At 46.5% G+C, this 20,237-nt stretch overlaps 2 protein-coding genes across 7 annotated transcripts in view; one reads left to right on the top strand and one right to left on the bottom strand.

The window, feature by feature from the left end:
• Positions 1-1,560: 1,560 nt before the first annotated feature.
• On the top strand, positions 1,561-2,217 carry LOC143370065 (uncharacterized). Its single transcript, XM_076814681.1, has 3 exons — positions 1,561-1,787; positions 1,858-1,942; positions 2,020-2,217. Exons 1-3 carry the CDS (start codon positions 1,561-1,563, stop codon positions 2,215-2,217), a joined length of 510 nt encoding a protein of 169 aa, XP_076670796.1.
• LOC143369872 (uncharacterized) overlaps positions 2,188-20,237 on the bottom strand; it is a 29,307-nt gene continuing 11,257 nt past the window's right edge. For 2 of the 6 annotated variants that reach the window (XM_076814300.1, XM_076814302.1), the window contains exons 2-10: positions 15,002-15,124; positions 14,557-14,731; positions 13,163-13,493; positions 12,779-13,082; positions 11,932-12,213; positions 10,540-11,741; positions 9,223-9,621; positions 8,518-8,676; positions 2,188-8,415 (exon numbers count right to left, since the gene is read on the bottom strand). In XM_076814300.1, the coding sequence (XP_076670415.1) occupies positions 8,262-8,415; positions 8,518-8,676; positions 9,223-9,621; positions 10,540-11,741; positions 11,932-12,213; positions 12,779-13,082; positions 13,163-13,493; positions 14,557-14,731; positions 15,002-15,091 (3,096 nt within the window). In that variant the 5' untranslated portion in view covers positions 15,092-15,124 and the 3' untranslated portion in view covers positions 2,188-8,261. Of the gene's footprint in view, positions 8,438-8,503; positions 8,742-9,222; positions 9,622-10,539; positions 11,742-11,931; positions 12,214-12,778; positions 13,083-13,162; positions 13,494-14,556; positions 14,732-15,001; positions 15,125-19,176; positions 19,513-20,237 lie in introns of those variants that run through there. The other 4 variants (XM_076814301.1, XM_076814303.1, XM_076814304.1 and 1 more) reach the window with 4 other exon arrangements.

The raw sequence follows: 20,237 nt of genomic DNA, 5'->3' as shown, positions 1-20,237 counted from the left end.
TTTAAATACACGTGTATCAACGTATTTGTTTATTTTGATCAGAATTGGGCATTAACTACGGGAGAATGGGCAATGGCGGTCACTTAAGCAATAAGTGTAATAAAACCGAGTGATGTTTTTCAATTTTAAGGATTATCGTTGCGTCTAAAAAGAAACTCGCTTATTACCAGTAATGCCTTAATTTTTTGTATCAAAATAGGTAATCGATTAAATAAATCTTGTTAATTTTATAATTGTGTTATTACTTACAATCTGAAAATTTTGTAAAACCATACTTTCCGCATATTATTCTAGTAAATATATTTAAATACATTAATTCTTTTATGAATTTCGCATTCCCCCAGAGTTCTGGGATATCTGTAGATATTAAAAATCAGACGAATCAAAATACGGATACGTTAATATACGTGTATTTATAAATACACGTGTATTTAAATACACGTGAAATAGGGATCTCTAATATGTACCAGTTTCGTTCTTTCTCTTAACACCGCCCCGTCTGAGGTAGACTAAGTAAGCCGTAAGGGCGGTCAACTGAATAACAGTACCTGTTAGATAGTAAGAATAAAGTTTAAGACCTAGTCAGCGAGAACATTGTAGTTTCTCTATGAGATTCGTTGGCAAACGAACCAGTAGAGATACATATTATATCGATGGCTCTTTTTCTGTGTTTTATTGTCGCCAGTCAGTATTATTGTAGGTATGTTTCTGGACAATAAACATCTGTTTAAAAAAAAAAGCCGTAAGGGCGGTATTCTCAGACGCTAATTATTCTTAAGCAAATGCTTAAGCATTCGGCAATCCTCTACTAGCTACTAGGTTAGGAGAGGATGCCGCATGCTTAAGCATTTGCTTAAGAATAAATAGCGACTGAGATTACCACCCCTGATAACCATCTGTCTCCTCCAGTCTGACATCAGATTACTAGCAGCCGGCAGAATCTGCTGCGGTTCTGCTTGCCGATCTGACATCAGGCTCAGCACCTCAGAAGGCAGCCACCTGCGGACACAGACGACCTACGGTTCCGATGTCAGATTCCGCTGCCCAGATCTGGCTATCAGGGGCCCTAAGGCCCCTCGTTCTCATTAGTCAAGTTACTTCACTTAAACTAGTTAACTAATCTGATGAGGCTTTTACCGATGAAAAAGCAAACTACCTTCTCTCTTCTTCTGTCCTTCCCCCTCAACCGTTCAACAACCCCCGTGAAAAATGCTTTGAAACGTTTCCTAACAAGCGCAATAAACAAATACACTCGAATACGCGAGCAGACCATGGAAGAATACATGTTTCACGCCCGCTGATCGTCGCGATCGAAGGGGGAAGTAGGACGAAGTGCAATTAAGTGGTGCAAGCGGCGGAAAGGCGCGGCAGGGGTGACACGAAGGGACTCACGCGCCGTGACAGAAAGTGGACGAGAAACGATTGCCTTGAAGACAGTCCACCGTGCCGCGTCGCAGAGAGTCCCACGAGCAAGATTTCGTAACACGTTCCCTGCGTTCATCGCGACCCGCGCGATCCTCTTACGCGAAGTCGTTCCGCAACGCACAGTGGCTTTGTCAGATGACGTTCAAGAGCCTGATGAATATCGGAAAGCACTCCAAGGAGCCCTACCAGCCATCCATCGACCGCTTCCACAGCGGCTCGGGGGCCCATTACCATCATCCAAGTGGCTACGGCGGTGGCTACCATCATCATCATCACGGTGGCCACGGTGGCTACGGTGGCGGCCACCACCATCATCAAGGCGGCTACGGTGGCGGCCACGATCACCACCACGGTTCCCGGGGGTGAATAGAAAGCGAAGCTTGGCTTGATCTTCGAAACACGCTCGAGGCCTACATTGATCGATCCTTTCAGGGGCCACAAGAGCAAGGGCGGAAGCGGGGCCGCGCTGAGCGCGCTCACTTTGCTGGCCTTTCTGTTCCTGATAAACGTCATGCAGGTAATTATCCTGGATCTCAGGTTGCAACAGTGGGGTGGGGGGTTAGAGTGAAAACTACCCGTGCCTGGTTTCTTCAGCAATCCCTGCAGGACAACAATTCAACAGCGCCGATGATGACGACCGCGGTGGTGGTGCGCGAAGACGAGCAGGCGGTGGTGCTGGACACGAAAGAGGAGAAGGTGATCAAGAAGAGGGACGAGGTGAGGCAAGGCGGTTTCCACGGAGCAGCAGCGAAATCCAAGATCCAAAGGCTTAACAATCAGTATATTAAATAAAACGCATCGGGTACATAATCATTGATATACACGATAGTAGTCGAAAAATGTGGGGGGGGGGGGTGGGGAGGGTGGTGGAGAAATCAACAGTATTGATCGATCGGATTGGAAGCTGCTTCGCACTCGTTAAACAATCCATCGCCGAGGGATCGTCACCCTAGCGCGTCGTATTAAGATAATTATTTATTGAATCAATCTTGTAACAATTCCTTAAACAGATGGGCTTCGAAATATTGTATAATATAGCATACGTTCTCTTTCTCGTAGTACACTCGTATTCATCTTCTTCTCTCTCTCTCTTTTTTTGGTGCTTTTCACTCGCTTTTTTCTATATATACATATATATATATATTTATGTTCGTAATGTAATTATATATATATATAATAGCTGTATAATTTCTTTGAGAATAAACATACATATATACAGCGAAAATCTCTCTCTCTCTCTCTCGCTCTCTCTCCTTTTGTATCTTTTGTGTCACGTTTGAATTTGTCTTTTGCGCGCGAACGACCGTCTACCTCCGGTTAGTCGACGCGGAACTCAGTCGAAAGGTTTACTTTTATAAGAATAGACTCTATAGGAATAATTAATGCTGTCCCTCGGAAAATAACGGGCTTAGAGTCGTCCACGACGAAGCTTCTCGCAACCTCTACCCCCTCGCGTTCTTCTTATTCTCGTCGGTTCCTTATTCTGGCCCGTCCCACTCACCCTAACGTTCCTCCTTGTGCCTAGAATCGCGCGGTTCACAGTTAGATCTGTGTACCAACGACGAGTCGCGAGCGCTTCCCGCGCCCCGTTCCTCCCTTCGCCTTTCCTCCGACCTTCCTCTTCGCGCAACAATAAACAATCGCGATCTGCCGCGGAAACGAAATTACGGGTGGGGGACTTCTATTTTGTCGGCGGGAAGTCATCGAGAATTCTACTTTAGCTTCGAGTCCACCGTTCGAGAAGTGTCGAGGCAAGGGAAAGGACTTTCGTTGAAGTCCTCGGCCCTTGGCTGATTCCCCGCCAGAAGTTCCTGCTCCGTTGCTAAGCTCGCTAGGCTGTTACGGTTCGCTAATAACTTCCCGAAGGCGAGAGAGCATTCTACGTTCTACAGAATCTAAAGGAACGCGGTACGAAATGATTCGGCCATCCCCTCGAGGCGCAAGTGTGTCTCCGTCCTCTCTATTCTCTCCCGCAGACCTCGCGCGGTGGCGTACCCGCGATATGCACTCTCCGAGTCCTTATTTACACGTTAGAAACATTTATTTAAACACCTTTTAGACTTCGAATACCTTTCAAGCCACGCGATTAACCCGCGAACGCTCCTGTGTAATTGGAAAAAATTTCCCGTCGCTTTAATCTCCCAGACACGAGCACTGCCACCCCCTGGAGGGCAGAAGACCTCGTCTGAGCGAAGCAGACGATCCCCAGAGGTTGCTTCTCTTGGTTCTATCGTTCCATCGGACGAGACGCGACGATGAATTGGGGCTGGAAGGGCGAATACACCGAAGCAGAACGATCATTCAATTCCTATGCGCGTGCAAGAGAAGAGGGAAAGTCCAAACGGGCACGAGGTCTTGATCGAAATTCACGGGCGGTCCTGTGAAGATATAATTCTTTCCTTTTTTCGCGCGCGAGACCGGGACGAGCAATTGCGTTTTGAACACAGTACAGTTGTACACGGCTAGTGGAAACGTAAACGTTCTTGAGCAGAGATGATTACGACGCGTGAACGACGATCTACGCGCGACCCGCGTCACCCGCGGGCGATCGGGGGCGGCTCGATTCCGTTTTCATCCCCTAGCGAGAAAGTCGCGCCTACAGAAGAGTTGGACGAAATTAATTTCCAGCGGCCAACCCCCGAGGGCCGGGCTAATCCGCGATTACTAGCCGTGTTAATTAACGCTAACAGGTCGGTGGGCCGTGGTCGATCTGCGGCCAAGGGTAAAGCACGAGAGAGCAATTAACTCGAGCGGAAACGTTCACCAGCCGCGATAAAGACTTGCTGCGATTTAACGAGCCGTCGCTTGTCCGAGTGGTGTACGCGCGACTGGCGTCGCGGGGATCGCGTACGTCCTGAAATTACTCTAAACCGCACAACTCGATACCGTTCGGAACGTTCCTTCGGCTAAATTAACGAGACCGCTAAATCGGTTAGCCGACGTCCGATAACTTTTACGATTACCTCTACTATCTTGTACTTTTTAATCCGACTCGCTGCGAAGCGGAACCGCTCCTTTGGGGCAGAGTTCGGCATTATTCGACTAAATTTTTATTCCAATTAATTTTTAATCGAATAAATTTTTATTCGAATGATCTCGGATAAGAAATGCGAATAAAATTGAGTTAGTCGAGAATGACGAATGAATTTTTATTCGAATTAATTTTTAATCGAATAAATTTTTATTCGAATTAATTTTTAATCGAATAAATTTTTAATCGAAATAATTTTTAATCGAATAAATTTTTGGTCGAATTAATTTTTAATCGACTAAATTTTTATTCGAATTAATTTTTAATCGAATAAATTTTTATTCGAATTAATTTTTAATTGAATCAATTTTTGGTCGAATTAATTTTTAATCGAATAAATTTTTTATTCGAATTAATTTTTAATCGACTAATATTTTATTAGAATTAATTTTTAATTGAATAAATTTTTGGTCGAATTAATTTTTATTCGACTAATATTTTATTAGAATTAATTTTTAATTAAATAAATTTTTGGTCGAATAAATTTTTATTCGACTAAATTTTTATTCGAATAATTTCAAAAAAGATTTGCGAATAAGACGAAGTTCTTCAAGAATAACGGATAATTCTTTAGTCGAGTAATGCTGAACTCTGCTTTGGTGGAGGAAATGGCAAATGGAGAGCCGTCCTGGAAAGCGTGCTTCCCACGGAGTTGAGTCACGGTGCTACTGGATCGATTCCGATCGTTCGTGGTCGTTTGATTTTCACGTATCCAAGTCATCCAACCGAAGCGCGCTTCATTACCGCCTCTGGTGGACGGTGGCTCGGTCTGCTCGCACAAATACGATCGTTCTCGAGCAGCTGAAATTGTCGAAGCGCAAATTTTACGGACACGAGTCGCTGCGAAGGGTGCGCTATCTAAAACCTCGACACTTGCACACATTATCCCCAGGCGCACGCTATTCGCGTTTAATACTAACGAGATGATGTACCGCTAACGCGCGACTTACGCGTCTAATTTCAATGCGCGAACCACCCCTCTCTGTGCTCTCTTCGTCTCCCAGCTATTATCTCTAGCGCGTGGTCACAAAAGTCAAGCCATGGGCTCCAACAGTCGATAAATCTCTTCTGGCGTTTATATCCCTCTGCACCAGCGGAAACACTTACATACCTAGACCTATCTACATGATATGAAACGAAGCTCTGCTCCTCGGTAAATCATACCCTCCCCTTCGCCACCTTGCTCTTTTGATTCGAGGAAACGAGACGAGGCTACCTTTCGCAAGTACCTATCTCAACTCTCGCGAGCTCACGGAACGTCCCAGGGTTCGATTCCCCGAGGTCCTCCGCGGAACCTTACTCTCCAAATCGCTGATAGACATTAATGTACTATTAATTTCTCTTTCTCCCTTCCTAATTCTAGCTTCAGTTTCAGTTTGCAGTTACGGTTGGTTTTCTAATGTGTTACTGGTTCTTGTCTTTAGTTATCGTTAATTAACTTCGGCAGAAAGTTGCGTCGCGAGAATTGCCTGTCCAGCGAAGGACCTCGAGGAGCCTGTAACCAATGTAAGCGATGGTTCCACCGTCGAGCCACCGTCCACGATCGATCATCCCATTCGCTTAACGCACTTATCGCTCCTCTACCGTAAGGAAGCATTTGGTCGATGTGTGCGCACGGGCAAAGCATGCTTCTGTCCTCTCAATGGTAACGTGGATTCAAAGAACGAGCGAGTTCTCGCGGAAGGTAGGTGCTCGCGGGGATATCTCTGAGTGGCTGTTGTATGTACAAGTGTGCTCAGCGCTCGACAGACAGCGAGAATGTTGGCGGAGCATCCCCGTGGCGTTCGTGGAAACGGGGGATCGTTTGGTAGCGTTGCGATCGTTACGGAGAATTGGAGAGAAGTCAGGGAAAACCAGTGGGCCAGCCTCGGGCCCCCAGCGCTGGAGAAGAGACCGGCGGTGCTCCGTTGCGATCGAGAGAACGGAAATTGGAGGTCACGTTTGCGGTCCAGCTGGGCCCAGGGAGGGAACGAGGCGGATAAATGTCCAAACACACTTGTCAGCTCCGTGACGGCACAGTTAAGGCGCGCCAGGGGTAAGGAGAGATCCTCTACGCCAGGAGTGTCGAACTTCCCCCACTCCGAGAGCCGCACGAGTCGGGCCCCGGTCAGCCGGTTCCCCCACTTATTTTTCTCACGAGACCCGGCAGGGAGAGAGTGCGGCACCCGGAGGAGAAATTCAGCAGAGCGAAGTAGGTGTGGAGGGGGCCGTGCTCCTACGGCCCTACGCAGCAGGCGAAGCGGAGAAGGAGCCACTGCGGCTCGCGAGCCGCTAGTTCGACACCCCTGCTCTACGCCCCTCTTCTTCTGTCCGTGTCGTCGCGGAAGTGACACGTGTGCCCAGAGCTTAAGGGGGAACACCACTGTGACGGGCCGGAAAGGTAAGCCATTTCTAGGAATTTTTTTCAGGAATAAATTACAGTTTTCATATAAAATTGCTATTACCTACCCTTAGTACAATGTCTTAAGAGACTATAAAAAAAACAACGAGTAGGAAAATATGCATAAATATTAATGTATTAATTAATCTTCTAGACCCCCCGACGCGAGGTGGTCGAAGGTGTAACTATGGAACAGCAGGTCCGAAATTAAATTTCATTTTTTTTTATAAACTATATGAGTGTAGTTTCCGTTGCACGTACGGATTCCGTGATCGAAAATACTTTTTTTGAAATACGCTCGAAAAACTGCCCATCTTATTCGCGGGTTTTTAAATTTTTTCTTCCAAAGCGTGCTATTTTTACAAGACTAATTTGTTTAAGAAATCGGCTAGTGTGATGGAAACTACAGTCATATGGTTTATAAAAGAAAAAATTAAATTTCATTTCGGACCTGCTGTTTTATAGTTACACCTTCGACCAGCTCGCATGGGGGGGTCTACAAAATTAATTAATATATTAAAATTTATGGGTGTTTTCCTATTTATTTTTTTTGCATAGTCTCTTAAGACAGCGTGCTAAAGGTAGGTAATAGAAATTTTCTGTGCAAACTGTAAATTATTCCTGAATTTTTTTTTTTAAAAATGGCTTACTTTTCTGGCCGGCACAGTGGCGTTCCCCCTTAAGGAGACGAGGCAGTCGAAAAATCGATTATTTTTATTGCATTTCCCGAAAGTACTATCCTTTCTGAATAAAATGCCGCTTGGTTTATAGTAAAAGTCGCAAAATTGTAGATTTGGCAGCTAAAAGCGTCAAGCGGCAACCTACAGCGTCGCCTTCACCCAGAAACTTTAAACGCGTTTTCCTCGAATATTTGTTACTCTTCACTTTTTCCCTGATTGCGAACGAATTGAGGTTCAGATCGACTTGGGAAAAATTACGGTATCTGCAAAACATGTGCCATTTCGAGGCAAACCTCTTATAGCGTCCGTAAAAATACAAGATTTTCATAAAAAAAATTAAGAAGCCGCCGGATTTTAGTAGCGCACAAACAATGATGGTCTGGGTTAAAAAAATTCGGCGACTTCTTAATTTTTTTATGAAAATCTCGAATATTTACGGACCCTATAAGAGGTGTGCCCCGAAATGGCACATGTTTTACACATCCTGTAATTTTTCCAAGTCGATCTGAACCTCAATTAGTTCGCAATCAGGGAAAAAATGAAGAGAAGAAAATATTCGAGAAAAACACGTTTAAACTATCTGGGCAAAGCGCTATAGATTGCCGCTCGACGTTTTTAGCTGCCAAATCTACAATTTAGCGAATTTTACCGCAAACCAAGCGGCATTTTATTCAGAAAAGATAGCGCTTTCGGAAAATGCAATGAAAAGAAATCGATTTTTCGAGGAGGAAGCGTCGCTAAGCTACTATTGCCGCGTGACCTCGTCGGTCTCGTCCGGGGACACGACGCTGGACCTGTTCGACCTTACGTCCAGGTCCATGCTGAACGGTCTCAACGAGTCTGTGATCAACGCCTGCGTGCCGTCCTCGATGCTCAGGCTGCCCTCGACCGAGCTGTCACTGAAAGTACAGGAACAGACTTCTACTCATCACTAGCGTCTTCCACGGTTGCTCTAAGGGAGTGGTTCGACGATGGCGGCGATCGTACCCGGGCGGGTTTACCTGACGATGCTGGCTCGGTCCACGTTGCTGGAGGCTGGCACCGTGCAGTTGTCCCCGTTGCACGAGCGCTCGCCGTTGCTGCTGCACGAGGAGGACGACGTCCTGGTGGCAGCCGCCTCCCTCATCGACGCACGTCGCGACTCCTCGTGGCACTCGCACCTGTTCCAATCACCGTCAAACATCAACCCCAAGCCTCCCCCGTAACGATGCATTCGAGGCTTCAGCTAAATAGTTAAGGAGCGAGGGTGGTAATCGGTGAGAGAGAACGCGACGTAGATTCACAAGCTTCGAACCCACCAACCCCTGCCGTGCACAGTAATATAATGTTTCGGTTCGCGTAAGCAGAGAGGGATTAATCACGCAGTTTCGTGACGTGTACGAAGTAGAGAGGGATTGAGAGGGATGCTCGGGGGCGGATTTGGAGATTTAGCGCCCCTAGGCTAACAAGCGTCTGCCGCCCTTTTCGCGAAGTATCATCGAATATTTTAATTTAAAAGAATCCAGAGAATTTTCAAATTTATTCCGTGCGACAACTGGCGCGTGAGTTACTGCTAATTTGCTAGATGAAAGAACAGTGAATTGATTTTAAAGTTGTCCGAAGGTCTTCTGTGTTTCAAACATTTCTCAAGTTCTTTTGGCTAAAATTTCCGCTTCCCAAAACTTTGCCCCTCCCCTAAAATTGAGCGCCCTACAAATTAATCGCACCTGCACTCCTCCGGCTGCACGTAGCTGTATCCCCCGGATTTCGGCTCGTCGTCGGCTCGCGGGATGGTCTGGATCCTCTTTGGCGCTTTCCTCTTCTCCGGGATCTCCTCGAAGTTGATCCAGTTGCTTGGTCTGGAGGGCGCTCTTGGCGGCAGTGGAGGCGGGCTCGGGGATTTACCCGCGCCCTTCCGACCCACGTCGGGCACTTTGCCCGCGAACTCCGAGAACGTGTTCGCCGCGTGCTTCCTCGGGCTCTTCAGCTTGCGACTGTCCTCGCGGGGCAGGGATATCTTCATCTTCTCCATGCGACGCTCGTCCAGGGACGTCTGCATCACGAACTCGTCGAGGAGGGTCGGGTTTATGGGCGTCGTCGATCGCGGCCTCTCGATGGGGATCGTTCTGAATAGGCAGGGTGGTTCGTTAGTGGCGGATGAGAAGCTGATAACAACTCGTGAACGTGCCATTTCATGTCAGGGATTTGAAATATATTCGATGATATCTACTTAAATATTATAAATTACATATATATTATAAATTAAATTATAAATATATAAATTATATATATATATATATATTTATAATATTTAAGTTATATATATATATATATTTATAATATTTAAGTTATATATATATAATTTATAATATTTAAGTTATATATATATATATTTATAATATTTAAGTTATATATATATATATATATTTATCTATCCATCTATCCATCTATCCATCTATCCATTTATCCCTCTATCTATTTATTTATTTATTTATTTATTTCTTTATTCATTTACGGGGTGAGTCCATTATTGTAGAAATAGGTTTTTTAATTTCTACGCGTTCCGGAGCCACGGAAAACAGGGCCTCTGCGATGGAACTCGAACCCACGTTCTTGAAGATCCACTGCACACTAGTCCGGCGCCATACCAACTCCACCAATTCCGATCTCTTATTCCGGGCTCCCTCTTAAGGGGTTTGCCACAATATTATAGACAATATGAATACAAGAGGCCTTTAAGTCATCATTTCCCTAGTTTAGAAGTTCTTTAAAAAACACAAGCCCTCAAAGTTCACAATTTTCGTCGATTTCTACGGAAACTCCCTTCGCAAATGAATTTCTATTTCCGAAACTGTTAAGCCCGCGCGTTTCGTTGTACGTTTGTTTTAATCGCAAAGAGTAGGCCCTACTCGCTGAATTATTTCAACGTCATCGAAATCCCTGACATGGAATGGCTCGCAGAGTAGTGGCGAAAAGAAGGTTCAATCAGACGAGCGTTAAACTTTCCTTCGAGCACCGCTTTAATCACGGCCAGCAACAATTACCTGACTTCTTGAAGTCGTTGTTTGACAGGCAGCATGGGCACAGCGACGCTCTTCTCCATGGGCAAGGTAGTGGGCACGTAGGGGAGGTCCTCCTCGAAGCTCTCCTCGTAGAACAACCCCTTTCTCTCGTCCGGCAGTTCTTGCACGATCTTCTCGGCCTTGTTCCTGATGAACTCGATCTCAGAGTCCCTCTCCGACTCGGAGCTATTGTGATCCAGGTCGGAGATGACGCTGGGCGCCTTGGCCAGGCCGTCTTCGGGTCTGAGACCGTCGTCCAGGAACTCCGGCCTTTTGCTCTCCGCGTGCTGCTGAGCAGCTTGATCGTTAGCCTGTCTCAGCGACGACCCGGCATCGTCTATTCTCTCCGGCGGCTCTATCTGCTGCACCTCCTTGCTCCTCTTCTTGGGCTTCGGCGGCGCTTCCCTCTTGCCAACAGAGTCCTTGGAGGAGCTGCTGGAGACTCGGTGCTCCGAATGCTTGCCGTCAGCGGGTTTCACAGGAGCCTCGACCACCTTAGCGAGCTTCGAGTCCCTCGAGGAGCTCCGCGAGATCCTCGACTCCTTGGAGGAGCTCCTCGAGATCTCAGACTCCTTGGACGCGCTCTGCGATATCTGGCTGTCCCGCGAGTACGACCTCGAGGTGGTCTCGATCTGTGCCTCGGTTCTGATCTTCACCGGTCCAGGGTGGTGCTCGATGGAGACTTCCGTGATTATGCTACCGGTGCAGGGCTCCAGCTCGTACTCGTCCAGCAGTTTCGTGGGCGTCTCCAGGGGGATCGAGACGCTCTCCGACGGCAGGGCCTCCTCGTAGTTCCTGTCGTCGGCGTGGAGGCTAATGAAGATCGAGTCCTCCTTGCGATTCTCTTTCTCAGCATTGAACCGGAACTCCACGTTGCCGATGCTCTCCAGAGACGGGTGGCCGTCGACCTCCTCGAGGTCCGCGGCGCAGGACGCGGCGATAGCCTCGTCGTAGCTCTTCTTCCTCTCCCGCTTCTTGAACAGGCTCAACGTCGACGAGAACACTCCCTTGTTCTTCGACTCCTTCTTCAAGCTGGACCCTCTGTCCACGGACACCCGCTCGCGGGACTTGGACCTGCTGCGCAGGCTCTCCGTGGTGTCCTTGATCTTGGAGGTGAGGCTGCGCCTCGGCTTCGTGCTGGGCGAGGGGGATTCTGGGCTCAACACACTGCTGTCTGTGCGGGCCTTAAAAGTTGAAGAGGCGCTGGTCAGAATATAACGCGGCCTTTCGATATCCTTCGTTCGACTAAGCTAGCGGATCTGCTACAAAGACAAAGCGAGGAGTCCACGTTGGAGGAAAACGAGGCGGGCGAGCTTGATCGAGAAACGTCTGTTAAGCAGTGCCAGATCAAAGGGCGTGGGAGAACGTGGGTACCTTGAACAGGGAGGCGAAGCTGCTCTTCCTCGAGACGGAGGACGGGCTGGGTGTCCTCGAGCCCTCGAGGTCGCGGACCTTCTGGTGCCTGGGCAATTTCGGGCTGCCGGTCACGCTGGTCGTCGGGGTCGTTTGCACGATCTCCTTGAAATTCTGCGACTTCTTCCGCTTGTCGTTGAAGTCGAGGGTCGCTGGCTTTTGAACCTCCAGCGCCAGAGTCCGCGCTGACTGCTCCTGCGCCGTTGTACTTTCCGGTTCCGCTGGCCTCTTGACAACTGGCAGCTAAACAGTGGACGATTGTAAAATTGTGAAATTGTGAAATTTTAAAATTGTGAAATTTTAAAATTGGGAAATTGTAAAATTGTAAAATTGTGAAATTGTGAAATTGTGAAATTTTAAAATTGTGCAATTGTGAAATTGTGAAATTGTGAAATTTTAAAATTGTGAAATTGTGAAATTTTAAAATTGTGAAATTGTGAAATTTTAAAATTGTGAAATTTTAAAATTGTGAAATTTTAAAATTGTGAAATTGTGAAATTTTAAAATTGTGAAATTGTGAAATTTTAAAATTGTGCAATTGTGAAATTGTGAAATTGTGAAATTTTAAAATTGTGAAATTTTAAAATTGTGCAATTGTGAAATTGTGAAATTTTAAAATTGTGAAATTGTGAAATTGTGAAATTGTGGAATTGTGAAATTTTAAAATTGTGAAATTGTGAAATTTTTAAATTATGAAATTTTAAAATTGTGAAATTGTGAAATTTTAAAATTGTGAAATTGTGAAACCGTAAAACTCTAAAATTCCAAATCCATAAGATTCCCCTTAGCGACGAGCAAGAGGACTCACCTCAATGTTCACCTTCTCCAGGAACCTCTTCGTGATCTCCACCTCCCTCTTAAAAATCTCCTTCCTCTCCTCGCGGCCGCGTCTCCTTGGCTTGTCCAGGGGATCTGGTTTCAGGTTGCCATCGACTATGGGCACCTTGATGCTGTCCGGGATCAGAGCTTTCGTGGTGTCCGCTTCTCGTTTCAGGAGGATCTTCTCCAGGTCGTCGCTCTCAGGCTTCGAAGGCTCTATCAAGTTGTCCGCCAGTGTCGGCTTGCTCCCGCAGAACGACGTCTCCAGCAGGCATTTATGCGGGCTTGGCGACCTGGCAGCGCAGACATACAATTAATTCAGTACTATCCCAAAGTCAACGACAGTAACCGAAGACCAGGCTCCTTCCCTTACCTAGAGGAGGTAGCCGACACGACGGACAGCTTGCCAGAGGCTCCGGAGCCCTGGCTACCCACGGAGGACAGCCTGGACGTCCTCCCGCTGATGTTCAGCAGAATGATCTCCGAGCAGTTACTGTCTTTCCGTTCCCTGTCCAACTGTTTGCTGCCACTGTACTCCGACAGCGAGCCCTCCTCCTTTCGTTTCTTCGCCTTCTTCGACTCCCTTCTCAGATCTTGCTCGTGGACAGGGTCTTGGAGGTCCAGCTCCTCCGTGGAGGACCTCAAGTCCTGAGCGTCCTCCTTGTACCCCAGAGTCAGCTTGCATCCAGGCGGAGGCTCGGCGCCTGCAATTCCCATTTGCCGGGTTCATTCAAATGCCAGCCTCAGCTACTAAATCTAGCTTCTACTGCCTACGGGGACACAGATCTCGAGCAGCTATTCCATCGATACACTAGCTACTTTACCCACAAACTCAACGAATTACAGAGTAATCTATCCTCAACACGGAGCACAGTTTGCTCGAGGAGCTAAGTTTAGTCTACCTACGAGGCACAAACGATCTACTTTGCGTGACTTCTATCGCGTTTGCGAAACGCAGCTGTTAGTATTACACGAAGAACAGGAAGGCGGGCTTATTTACCGTGGTGCCGTTAGCGATCTACGGCAGAAGTGTACCTAGCAACGTTCAGCCGCAGACAAAAGCGGGCCCGGCGACTATAGGACAAACTTCCAGAACAATTCGCTTCGATTCCCCCGTACAGAAGCGTGTATTAATTCGCGGGCCACGCAGAGACGGGGAATCGAGCCGGCGTTATCTCGAGGGAGCATTTAGAGACAACGTCTCCCCCTCGATCGATTCAGGTCACCAAGCTCTAGCGCTGTTCGCGCTCTACCAGAAATTTTCCTAGCCGCAATCGATACGGGGGCACTAGCAGCGGGCACGTCTCTCTGCGGCCGTTCCTGTGAATCTTTCAGCCGCGATCCCGTGACCGAGCCAGCCTTTCGCAACAGTGGAATTCCTCGGAGATCGAATGGGACGCGAGGCGTTCCAAGGGGCTTAATTCGCCGGTGCTCGTGACCGAGGGACGCAAGCTGTCGCGGTGCGCCTGAAATTTCCCACGGAAGAAGAGGTGCCGGAAAGCCTGGCGCGTAATTGAATTCTCTCGCGCCCCCGCGGCTACCCTGTGTAGCTGGGCGGATTCGATTTTCGGCCCCGCGAAAACTTGCCCCGCCGAACGTAGCGTGGCTGTCGCTGCTACTTGTAAACTGTACTAATACCCTGGTGACCTCGCCTAGATTCCTTCCACTCGCGACACGCGAGCTGTCTCTCGTCTCGAAGGTCTCTCTCCCTCTCCCTCTCTCTCTCTCTCTCTGTATTTTGCGAGGTCGCAGGGAATTTCTGTATACCTGCGAGGAGCTCCCTCTCGGGCGTCGAGTCCCTGGAGTTACTGTCCTCATGGTGGGAGGAACTGCTGGCCCTGCTGATGTCTATTCTCGGGGTGCTGGGTGTCTTTAGCGAACTGCCAGGCGTAGCCGGCGTGGTGACCTCGACGATGCCTGGCATTCGCGCAGCCGGTTCCCCCTGCATTCAAATTCGTAAGGCTGGTTTTTCGCTGTGGGTGACAGGTCACTGGGGTGTGGTTGTGGTGGTAGTGGTGGTGGTGATGATGGTGGTAGTTGGTGGTGGTGGTGGTGGTTGGAGCTTCGGTTTTCGAAGGGGGAACACACGCACGTGAGGGCACCGATCGCCGAGATCCTCGACGACCACTCTCGAGAGCGCGACTAGCTCGACGGCACAGCCGGTTTAGAACCAAAGGACTCACAATCAGGGAGGACACAGGGAAGGACTCACGTTTTCCACCTCGTCGGACAGGTCTTCGAACGACGCTATCGGCGCTGGTCCAAGCTTCCTCTGATGGGCGCCCGGCAATCCCGACGCCATATTTTTTTTCGATATGCTCAACCCTCGATGATGCTGCAAAACAACCGTCGGCGTTAGTCCTCCCCCTCGCCGACAAATTAAACAAACCCATATACCCCGCAAACATTCCCCATCAAGAGGCTGTTAATTAATTTTCCTGGCCAGATCGTATGTACCTATAGGTCCGCAGGGGAGAAGCAGAGCCGAAGGGTGGGCCGTTGTAAGAAAAAAACGGAACCTCGGGCGACGGGACACGAACCCGCGAACCTCGGATTCGGTGCGCGCTGGTCAGCCGCCTTAACCACCTCGCCCAAACGTCGACTCCCCGGAATCCCTGTATTCCGGACTCTACTTAAGTGGTTATGCCTAGTCAGGCGGTCGAAAAGAGGCGAGTATTTGTGAATTTTTTTTGAAGAAGCGGAAGCGTATATTGTTACAGAACTTTTTGCGCTTTAAAGAGCAACATTTAAAGAACATTTGGTAATTTTTTCGTAGAAAAATATTTACGTTTATAATAAAATAATAAAAATCCGTGCAAAAATCCCGCGAAAAAATCAGGATTTCAACTTTAAATAGCCGCCATTTTGTTCTAAATTAATATTTCGGAAAATTCTCTCCGTCAATCGGAAGATCTATTAATATACTAACGAAATCTTTTTTGTTTTTTGATTTTAGATAATCTGGTTCCGAATGGCACTACTCACCGCAAACCCAAATTTTTAAAAATGCTTCTTGGATGTCGCTTGTTATTTTATTATAAACGTAAATATTTTTCCACGAAAAAATTACCAAATGTTCTTTAAACGTTGCTCTTTTAAGCGCAAAAAGTTCTGTAAGAATATACGCTTCCGCTTCTTCAAAAAAAATTCACAAATATTCGCCTCTTTTCCGAACCCCTTAACGAACGCCACGCATAGGCCGTTCCTAAACGCCGAAATCCTACAGGGTTCAAGGTTTTATCCTGCCAGGTATTGGACGAAAGAGGTCTTCTCACTGTCGCAGCTGCCTGCTCGCCAGATATTCCCGCGATAACCGAGGGACGGCCATCGACGAAAGCCGCTAATCAGAGGCAACGTTAGAGCGTTTAAGCGAAGGACGAATCGATTAGCTCCGTTACGTGCCGCAGGACGCGACGACGGAGAAGTGGCCCTCGACGCTCCAATTTCCATTCAACGATTCCTCGATATTCTTCGACCCGAGACGAACGCCACGGACGTCATCCGCGGGCTTCCCCCCCATAAATATTTCAGTGGTTTTGTGTATTTTTAGGAAGGCAGATTCAGGGCCTCCGTTAATCGTTTAGTTAGCAGAGGAGTGACGCGTCCTCGACGAGACTGGGGGACACGCGTTGACAGCGGAAACCGCAGGGGCGGCTGTGTCCCCCGAAGCAAACAACCAACAAGTTGCCACCGCAAACAGCCGCCCGCGCCCGTGCAAATTCGCGCGGACGACGGAGCACGCGTCCAACGAAAGCAGACCTGCCCCTTCGTGGTGGAATTGCTTCGATAAAAACGCGGACTATTATTCATTGGCCTGGCCCATCCATTCCAGCGCTTCTGTCGCCTCGATGGACTGAAACTTTCAGCGCGTTAGGAAGTTTGGAGAATCGAGTTACACGGGCTGCGCGGATACAGGGGGCTTAAAGTACCTCTGCCGCGGCAAGTTTACGAATGGATGAAGGGGAACGCGTTATTCCTGGACGAGGAAAATGAATGGAACCAGGTAGGTCCTTCGCGATTCCGTATGCGATCCGACTCCAACGGGGTTGCGCAGTGTTTTCTACGGGGTCGTCGCGGTTATTTTTAGTTCACGGTTCTGTAACTTATTTATTACACTGAATAAGATAAGTGAATATATTAAATTTCTTTAGGTATATTTAATAAATGTATTCGGATAATTAAATATTATTAAGGGGTTGTGCCTACCTGCAAGGTCTGAAAACGCAAGTATTTTCGGGATTTTTTTTCTTTTAAACTTTAAGACCTTTTTAATTAAACCTTTATGTATTCGGAACTGAACATGTTAAACTACTTGTGGTGATTTTTGCGATGGAAAATTTAAATAAATAAAAAAAATATTAGCCATCGCCCGGCAGCGATTTTTTTCCCAGTAGTTTGCGGTGACCACTCTAATTCTGACCTCGTTTATCTGAAATAACAAATTCGCGGGAATTTAATTAGTGTATTGGATTATCTTGTCCGAGTGTGCATTATCCCAAAATATTAATTTCGCTACAAAATGGCGGCTTCTCATAGCAAAAGTATCGAGTTTCGCCACAGAATCGCGCTCATGTTTCATCATTTTTTCAACTGTAAAATAAAAACTACGCAACGGAAATGAAAAATCCACGATTGAGAACAAGATAATCTAATGTACTAACTAAAGGTCGAATTTTTTATTTCTGATGATCGACTTTTGAGCAGCAGTGGTCACCGCAGAAGCCTTTTTTTAGAGAACCTTCGAGTGATGGACAATAACTTAGTTATTGATAAATATTTTTAAATAAAAAAATTACGATGCACGGTACTAGATGCAATCCTTAAAAGGAAAAAAGTTTTTTTAAGAAATGTGCTATAGCTTTTGAGTAAAAAATTTCCAAAGACCACCCTTTTTTCGGCCTCTTAACTGAGCATGACTCCTTAAAGGGGAACACCACTGTGACGGCCGGAAAAGTAAGCCATTCTTAAGAATTTTTTTCAGGAATAATATACAGTTTTCATAGAAAATTTTGATTACCTACCTTTAGTACGCTGTCTTAAGAGACTATACAGAAAAAAATAAATAGGAAAACACCCATAAATTTTAATATATTAATTAATCTTCTAGACCCCCCCACGCGAGCTGGTCGAAGGTGTAACTATGGAACAGCAGGTTCGAAATCAAATTTCTTTTTTTTTTTATAAACTATATGAGTGTAGTTTCCGTTGTACGTACCGATTTCTTAAACGAATAATTTTTGTAAAATTGGTGCGCCTTAGAAGAAAAGTTTCGAAAATCTGCGAATAAGATAGACAGCTCTTCGAGCGTATTTAAAAAACTATCCTTTCAATCAAAGAATCCGTACGTACAACGGAAACTACACTCATATAGTTTATAACAAAAAAATAAAATTTCATTTCGGACCTGCTGTTCCATAGTTACACCTTCGACCACCTCGCGTGTGGGGGTCTAGAAAATTAATTAATATATTAAAATTTATGCATGTTTTTATACTTATTTTTTTTGTATAGTCTCTTAAGACAGCGTACTAAAGGTAGGTAATAACAATTTTTTATGAAAACTGTAAATTATTCCTGAAAAAAATTCTCAAAAATGGCTTACTTTTCCGGCCATCACAGTGGTGTTCCCCCTTAAATTAGAAACATGAACCCACGCTATAAACCATTAAGTTACAATCTTATGTTACATATTTAATAAAGTTCACGAACTCCTTTAAAATCACCTCCAAAACTTATCCCTACAATTTTTTGCCCACCATCGCGGCGATACCCCTTAACGCGGTTAACGTCGATCAGAAAACGCCAGCAAGGGAAGCGGAGGCACCTGGCGCGCAAAGTCGATGCGTTAAAGCGTTGCTTGGACTTTTCAAACGGGGGAAAAGAACGGCGCGATGTAAGAAAGGTCGTTGATACGCTGAGCCAATTAGCAAGCAAGTCTCGAGGGGCTCAGACTGTATCTCTCGCTTCAACGTGTTAAACGCGCTGCGCCCGACGGTCTATTCCCAACGTCGTTCCAGCGGCCAGGCTATTACGGTTCTTCCGGGAAATAACGTCTGATCGAACCTTGAGAGAAAGAAGAACCCCGGCGTCCGTTCGATCGACAGGGAAAAAGTCGAAACGTAGAAACCGCCAGCCCCTTGCACCACTGTCTCCGCCGTTCTGTTTGCCAGCCGAAACAGAGAGACAGTGTTCACGGAAGAGGGTGGTAAACGCACTAGATGCCGGACGAGGCAGAGTGCACAGGGAGGAGCATTTCGGCGGTCGGATATATCTTTCTGGCTGCCTTGTTTCGCGGCCCTCAATCTCCTGGTAAATCAATTGTTTCGGCCGTCTCGAGAGGAAGTCTCGGCTCTCGCCGATACGCGAGGGCGTTCCACAAACAGCTACCTGGAGATTCCTCGGGAAATCTTCTCCGACGATCGACCGTTCCTCCTATTCTCCGAGCACGATGACCTCGAATTCGACGGGGGAGAAACGAGAGCACCCACGGCTCGAGTAACAAGGGAGAGAAGAGTCTCGGGATCCAAGCAACGATCCATCCACCTCGCTAGTAATATCCTGCCAGTCGGGCAAGTTGGCCCGCGGCCGAGCGAGATCGCTATGGATTTTCGAGCGGGCCGGCAGTTTCCCTCCAACTTCCCACTCGCTGGCAGCGCGCGATTTACGGCCCGGTCGGGTATCGATTCTCTTCGAATCCGAATGGAAAACGGTGGCTTCTTAGCTCTGCAACGCAAGGGTAAATTAAAATTATACCATTGCACGTGGTGGGCCTCACGGGCCCGTGTCTCCAGATATAGAAACGCATGGATATTTTGAGACAGTAGCGCTTAGACTGCTCGTGATCTATTGCACTCGATCTTTGTTAAGAAAAATGTTTAATGACAGAATGAAATACTGAACAATCTTTTGCAATAATGTCTTATGGAAAATATCATCGAAAGTTATTATCCTAAATTTTGGTTCGTCGATATCACGAAAACTGGTCGCTTGGGCCCGTCAGGCCCCACGTGTGAACTGTAGGGTTAAGGGGTTACCTACAGTCAGGAGGTAGAAAGAGAATCGATTCTTTGGGAATTTATTTGAGAAAGTACACGCATATTTTTACACACTGGTTTTTGTACTCAGATGAGGGACACTTTAACGGGTTATTATATTATGTTTTGGTATAAAAATATTTAGTTATTGCAAAATTACAACTGATTTCCCGGAAGCTGTTTTTTGGAAAAATTCAAAAGAATTTACTTATTATATTATATTATCCAGCATTTGAACGAAGGATTTTTCGGAATATTGATTTGGGAAAAAATGGCTGATGTTTAAAGTGGAAGTTCAAAATTGTTATCATAAATCGTGTCTGATTTTCGTCAATTAAAAGAAAACTAAGCATCGGATAAAAAATCCTCCTTTCAAACACTAGATAATATAATATAATAAGTAAATTCTTTTGA

Source organism: Andrena cerasifolii, chromosome 6 (genome assembly GCF_050908995.1).
Source record: "Andrena cerasifolii isolate SP2316 chromosome 6, iyAndCera1_principal, whole genome shotgun sequence".
NCBI lineage: Eukaryota > Metazoa > Arthropoda > Insecta > Hymenoptera > Andrenidae > Andrena > Andrena cerasifolii.
The sequence above is the reverse complement of the archived record's forward strand: the minus strand, read 5'-3'. Positions and strand labels throughout refer to the sequence as shown.

Bases quoted from the DNA above. Each gene is read 5' to 3' on its own strand.
- LOC143370065 (XM_076814681.1), top strand. From the start codon at position 1,561: ATGACGTTCAAGAGCCTGATGAATATCGGAAAGCACTCCAAGGAGCCC. The intron at 1,788-1,857 runs GTGAATAGAAAG...CGATCCTTTCAG, and splicing joins CACCACCACGGTTCCCGGGG to GGGCCACAAGAGCAAGGGCG. The intron at 1,943-2,019 runs GTAATTATCCTG...TGGTTTCTTCAG, and splicing joins TCCTGATAAACGTCATGCAG to CAATCCCTGCAGGACAACAA.